The following is a 6516-nucleotide window of genomic DNA, read 5'->3' on the forward strand; positions in this document are numbered from 1 at the left end:
ATGTGTGGGGAGAGTGAAGTAAGATTTGAGAAAAAAAGTATTTTGCCGTGGGATGCAAGATGGGAGAAATGGTGAAAAGTAAGAGAGAAAGTTTTTGTATTGTGCAGGGCTCTAGGGGTAGAGCGAATGTTGTGAGAAAGTAAATTATAAGAGAGAAATTAGGTTTTAGTCTTTTTACACTTGTGGCAAAGGCTATTTAGAGTTTATAAAACTTTGGGGGTGCAAAATGAAAAATGGGAGGTGCACGAAAAAAGCCCTCAACGGTTTTTTCATAAGCTTCTGTTTCGGCACCTAGATTCCGCACCAGGATTCAACACCCAGTTTATCTGTGCCTTCATTACTTAACGGTGTCTGCCTTACTAACAAGCACACACACCGTTAACATGTCTTCCTTTTCCTCCTTCAGAACCCGATCCTCACCGTTCATCGCCCAAAGCTTCTCGATCCATCGGTTCCAGATCCGCCACTCCTCTACCTCTTCCCCCGCCTCCTCGCTCCTCAACACCGCCGACCCAGTCCGAACCGGTTTCGGTCGAACTGCACTTTCGACCGCCCTGGCCGGCTCTGGTGTCCTAGGTCTTCTTCTGTTCGGCTTCTACTCTTTTTCGCCTACTTTAAATTTTGAATCCATCGCTTCTCTAGTTGACCGGTCAACACCGAATTCTGAAGATCAAAAACCACGTCGCACCTTCTTTCCCAAATTTTCACTTCCTGAAAGTTCTGGCTTGCTACTTGGAGGCAAGTTTCTCTCGCTTCCTCGAAATATTTAATTAATTAATTTTGTAAAGCTGATTGGTGGTTTTGGTTTTGTTAATACTACTACTAATTATAATAATTATGATATTATTATTGATAATAAAAATAGTAAGAACAACGTCATTTGATTTTTTGTGGTGTAGATGAGTTCAGGAGAAATATTTTCTTCAACTATGAGAAGCGTATGCGGTTGCGAAGTCCTCCGGAAAAGGTGCATATTTATCACTTGCTGTTCTTATTTAATCAAATAAATTTTAACATAATAATCTTTTTCTACGTTCATAAAGTTTAATTCATGTTTGTAATTCTAGTTGGTTATTCTAATTTTTTTTACTTGAAAGTTGAAGTTAAATCTCGGAACTTTGGAAATGGAGTAAATATTTTGTGACGAATTTCATTCCGTTACCTTAAAGTGGGAGAAATTATTATATGTTCCCGACTACTGCGCTTTTGAGTCTAGATCAATCTTCATGTAATACATAATGGAATTTTATTTTATTAACACTATCTTGTAAATTAAAACGAATCTCAGTTGTGTCGTGGGATCGTATAATTGTTTTTTCCTTAAAAAGTGGCTTGAAAGAAAGGGAGGTGAGAGATGGAAAATGAAAGATGATAAATGTTATAAGTGATATGATGGTTAAGGAAGATAAACATTAAGAGAGAATGAGTGTCAATTTATATTTTTTTAATTTTTTAAAAAAACCTCTTTCGCTCCACCTTTTAGGAATGTAATTTTTTTCCTTTACTTTTATAAAAGTTAAACTGCATAGAGAATGCGTTTGGCTTAGCTCTTCCTTTAAATCAGAAGAAAAGTCCAAAGAAAGTTGGGCTAAATTCTACTTGAAAAAGTAATTTTAACCCCATATAGCAAGTCCTCCTATGTATAGAACGCAGAAAATATTCAATGCCTCTTATTTTTTTACATATAATAGATAGCTTTGGTTTTTCCTTTATTGTGTGTTTGTCCTTTATAGTGTGTTTGGATGAAAACTTTTTAGAGGGTAATTTATTTTTAAAATGTTTTATGACAAAATAGTTGTTTGGTTAGAGAATTTAAAAAAAAAATTGAAATTCTAAAAATTTATGAGTAATTTTAAAATTAGAAAATTTTAAATTTTACTTAAAATGTAAGAAATTAACATTTTTCGTACTTTGTCTTCTCTTACATCTCTGTCTTTTCTCTTCTTAATCTTTCCTGAGCTCTGTTGATGGGTTGTCCTTTAGACTTTGTTTGGATTATTTGTGGAGTTTTTTTTAGCTCATGTCAACTAGATTTGTACAGTCGACGCCTTTATAATTTTTTTTAGTCAATGTGTGCAGAAATTGTTTTCGATTGACATTGCCAATGTTTTTGTCCAAAATTGGTTAGGAGTTTTTTTAGTATCGAATGGGAAACTTTAAACCAACCTCGACTAGTATTCTTTTGGCTAATGACAGTTGATGGAATTTTTTTTAAGTCAGCAAAAATGACCTTTATCAACATTGTTGAAGATTACTATTAGCCAAAATAATTGTGGTCGACCTTACCTTAAAATAACTTCGGCTAATGTCAATTCAAAATAACTCTTGTTGACATCACCTTAAAAATCTTGTGGATTTTGGCCAAAAGGTAATCCTGACCTGCTTGAACTAAAAAATATTATGACTGATATTTTTTAACTATTAAATAAATTTTTATATTTGGTGATAATTGAAATACTCTACACATAGGAATAAAACTCAATAAATTTTTTATTATTTTATCCTAACAAAACATTTACAAAATGAATTAATTTAACATAAGAGCAATTCAAATTCAGCATAATAGAATCTCTTGGGAATTGTAAAATTCTCTATCTAAACCCATGGTTAATTTTTATTTATTTTTATCTTGTAGGGAATTAGGGGGAATGATAAGAGAATATAGCATTGCAAAGTTAATGTTATGTAAATGTTTTCAAATGATCACTGCATTGACAATGTCTACTATTGTTTTTTGATTAAGGTTTTTGAGTACTTTGCATCTGATCGCAGTCCAAAAGGAGAAGTACTGATGAAACCAGCAGACCTGATGCGGGCAGTGGTTCCTGTTTTCCCTCCATCTGAATCCAACCTTGTTAGAGATGGATACTTGGAAGGAGAAAGGAGTCCGGGTCATTTACGCTGCCCTCCTTCTGAATTTTTTATGCTTTTTGATGTAAACGATGATGGGCTTATATCTTTTAAAGAGTGAGTCATCTCCTCCATTAATGTTTTCTTCTTTGTTAAGTGTTGTGATGGGGGAAATTGGGTATATCTCCATTTTCTATTGTGTGCAAGCTGAGTTTTGTTTGGTTTCACACAAAGTGTAATTTTCATGGTTTTTTGTGCAGATTTTTCAAAACATGAAACAAAGTAAAAATGAGGTGATGAATTTGTAATTGTTAGTGGAAGTATGAAACGAAAAGAGAAAATGTTTTGACAAACTAAATATCCTTTGTTTTCTTCTCTTTCCTTTTTAGTTGCAAAGGATGTCTAAGACCTGTTATGGGAATGGGGATAGGGTAAAGTGGAAGCAAAGCAGCCTATGAATGAATTCAATTGAGGATGAAGCAGTCCTCAAAGGGGCTTGCTGCCACTTTAACTAAGGTTATTTGGCTTTTTTGTTGTTGTTTGTACTTTCTTTTCATCTATCTAATTCATGTTCTATGTTTGTATGTGTCCAACTTCTGTTCTTTTTCTCTGGAGCAGGTATATCTTTTTTGTAACACTACTCAGCATCCCGGAATCAAGTTTTACAGTGGCATTTAAAATGTTTGATATCAACAATAATGGGTGAGTGTTCGTGCTACTCCTTTGCCAGTAACTCTACCATTATATTCATCAGTCATTTTTTTGAGGATATTGCTATTAGATTGTTGCAAACATGCAATGACATCAATTTCAAGGCTACACAAAGTGTTGCCTTGTAATTGTAGCTACTTTGAATTCGATTTGTAGCCTTGTGGGTGCTTGGTTTTCCAGTATTATATCTCTCTTCCGATGACATCAGTTTGCTTTTCCCATTTACAACTTTACAGGGAAATAAGTAAGGAAGAGTTCAAGAAAGTGATGGCATTGATGCGATCTCGTCATCGACAGGGTGTTCACCACAGGGATGGACTGCGAACTGGCCTAAAGGTGAACCATTCTGTTGAAGATGGAGGGCTGGTGGAATATTTTTTTGATAAAGATGGAAATGGATGCCTCCAGCATGATAAATTTGTTAAATTTTTGAGAGACTTGCATGATGAGGTAAATTGCTAGTTGCTTCAATCATAGTTTCTTCATGGGGTTTGAAGGATAGCGATAAATGGTTGCTTTGTCACTTCTTCTCCACATGTTTTTGGAAAATCATTATTAGTTGTCTGACCATATATGATATATTGCACCGATATACGCACCTGGAAAAATAGATCTTATACTTTTTTATGTTTTCATTATCATTAACGTGGTGGAGGTAGTTGTGACTTGTGGTGATGGCATTAAGAACCGCCAAAACTTTATTTGCTTTTATGTGCAATCTGAGGTAGTTTTAACAAACTTTAATGTTTGCAAATTTAAGTTTCTTAGTTATGTTGGACACTTTAGGAAGGATGCAGAGTAGTTGTAATAAATTTTAGTGTTTGCAAATATAAGTTTCTTAGTTATTTTAGACACTTTAGGAAGGATGCAGAGTAGTTCTAACAGAGCTAGAGATAGTTACAATGGTGCTCAGGGTACTCAAGAGACGCTGATATCTTCCCACTCCAAGAATTCAAACCTTTCCAATTTGCTAAGATGCCTCATCCCTCTCTCTCAACCCTTCTATTATTTATAGTCACAGAGGGCTTATTCAAACTATCTCCTATAAACTAAGAAATGCTAAATAATTAACCTATTGTTAGTTACTAACTACTAATTAATGGGGCTTAACTAACAGTATTTGACGTATGGAACTGTGATTTAATGAGATAACTTGATTCTTGAGCTTCTACGTGAACAATTGTGTATGTTTGAATTCCCGCCATAAATTTTATGTACGAGATTGATCACTTCCATTTTCTGTAAAAGTTTCATATGTGTAGAATGTTTTCTACGGTGACCTCAGAAGTGATTACGTATGACCGTTAGTTTCAATATTTTACGTAGATTCTGAGACTGGAGTTTGCTCATTACGACTACAAATCACAACAAACCATATCAGCCAAGGACTTTGCACTCTCCATGGTTGCTTCTGCAGACATGAGTCATCTAAGCAGGTTGCTTAAACGGGTTGATATGTTGAATGATGATCCATGCCTCAAGGATGCACGTATCACATTCGAGGATTTCAAAAACTTTGCAGAGCTACGAAAAAAATTGTTGCCATTTTCATTGGCTGTTTTTAGTTTTGGAGAAGTAAACGGTCTGTTGACAAGAGACGATTTTCAGAGGGCAGCATCACAGGTACGTCATTTTATCTTTAATATTTTGCTCAACATAGCACTTATGCATTGGTGCTTACAATGAGTGTACATTTTTACGGAGGATTCAATTCTTATTTTATCTAATCAATGTTGCAATTTTATTTCTGCTATTACCTTCTGAGTTATATGATCCGGGTGCTTTTCAAATTTCTTTTCCTTCACCATTTTTGTAGATTATATATAGCTAGGATAGTAAAATCTTAATTTGTTTAATTGTTATAATTTAGGTATGCGGCATATCTCTCTCGGACAATGTGGTTGAAATTGTTTTCCATTTGTTTGACACAAATCGGGACGGAAATCTAAGTTTTGGTGAGTTTGTGAGGGTGCTACACAAGCGAGAATGGGACATTGCACAACCCGTGGAGAAAGGAATCATGGGTTGGTTATCATGCTTCTGGAATTCTAGTAATAACAGCTTCTCATCTTCTGGGTTGTTTTCCTGATGTAGAAAAGTTATTCACAAACATATTTCAAGTAGAGACAAAACAGAAGGGATTGGAACCGTTGGGGGAAGTAAATATTGAAAGAAAAATAAAGGAAAAGACGGGCAGTGGTTTTGGTCTGGGACTTGAAGTTTACCGTAAAATCCATTTGTCAAAACTGGTCTTCCTGATATAATCTCAATTTGCAAGTACCCTCAAAGAAAAGGTGGTCACAGAAATATTATCCTTTTGATAGCTCAGACATATCCAACAACTATGTTGCAACTGCAAAATCAATGTTATGCCCTTTACCAAGGAGGTCAACCCCTTAGCACCTGGAAATATTTTGCCATGTATGTACCCCAGCTTGTAATCTGCGCTCAGCATTCACTATCAATGTCTGAGGTAGTAAATTTACTGTTTCCGAATGCCTACGATTGTTCTTATCTGCAGTGTATGTTGATCTAATGTGATACCTAACCCTATATGGGTACGACACTTACAAGCCCTTAAGTAATAATGCACATTACAGAATGCAGCCAGCTATATTGCCTAGAGAAAACTGATGGAACAAGTTACAATGTATTAAATATACACTACAATGTACTTCTTTCTTTCCTCATGTATTGATGTCATGCATATATTATGAAATATGAATTGGTTTATGTTTGGACTAAAATATTCTTACTCAATCATCTTCTCCAGCTAAAACCATTTACATAATGGATTTTGATGTTATTCTTCCTACTTTTTGTATCCATTCTACTCTTCAAAATACATGATTAAGTATTTGATAAGACAGTGTGGTTTAGGCTTTGTGAACACTTTGAATAGCTATAAATAAGATATTTTTTTTAGTTATTTAATGCATTCTTCTACCATAATAT

General features: G+C 34.7%; 1 protein-coding gene across 1 annotated transcript; it reads left to right on the forward strand.

Moving 5' to 3' along the window:
- Window positions 1-304: 304 nt before the first annotated feature.
- On the forward strand, window positions 305-6294 carry LOC148204904 (calcium uptake protein, mitochondrial-like). Its single transcript, XM_088100288.1, has 7 exons — window positions 305-738; window positions 900-967; window positions 2744-2967; window positions 3469-3552; window positions 3798-4011; window positions 4888-5184; window positions 5432-6294. Exons 1-7 carry the CDS (start codon window positions 384-386, stop codon window positions 5648-5650), a joined length of 1461 nt encoding a protein of 486 aa, XP_087956414.1. The 5' UTR covers window positions 305-383; the 3' UTR covers window positions 5651-6294.
- Window positions 6295-6516: the final 222 nt, after the last annotated feature.

Source organism: Vigna umbellata, chromosome 1 (assembly GCF_029865625.1).
Source record: "Vigna umbellata cultivar VRB3 chromosome 1, Vumbellata_1.0, whole genome shotgun sequence".
Lineage (NCBI taxonomy): Eukaryota > Viridiplantae > Streptophyta > Magnoliopsida > Fabales > Fabaceae > Vigna > Vigna umbellata.

Bases quoted from the DNA above. Each gene is read 5' to 3' on its own strand.
- LOC148204904 (XM_088100288.1), top strand. From the start codon at position 384: ATGTCTTCCTTTTCCTCCTTCAGAACCCGATCCTCACCGTTCATCGCC. The intron at 968-2,743 runs GTGCATATTTAT...TTTTTGATTAAG, and splicing joins TGCGAAGTCCTCCGGAAAAG to GTTTTTGAGTACTTTGCATC. The intron at 3,553-3,797 runs GTGAGTGTTCGT...ACAACTTTACAG, and splicing joins TTTGATATCAACAATAATGG to GGAAATAAGTAAGGAAGAGT.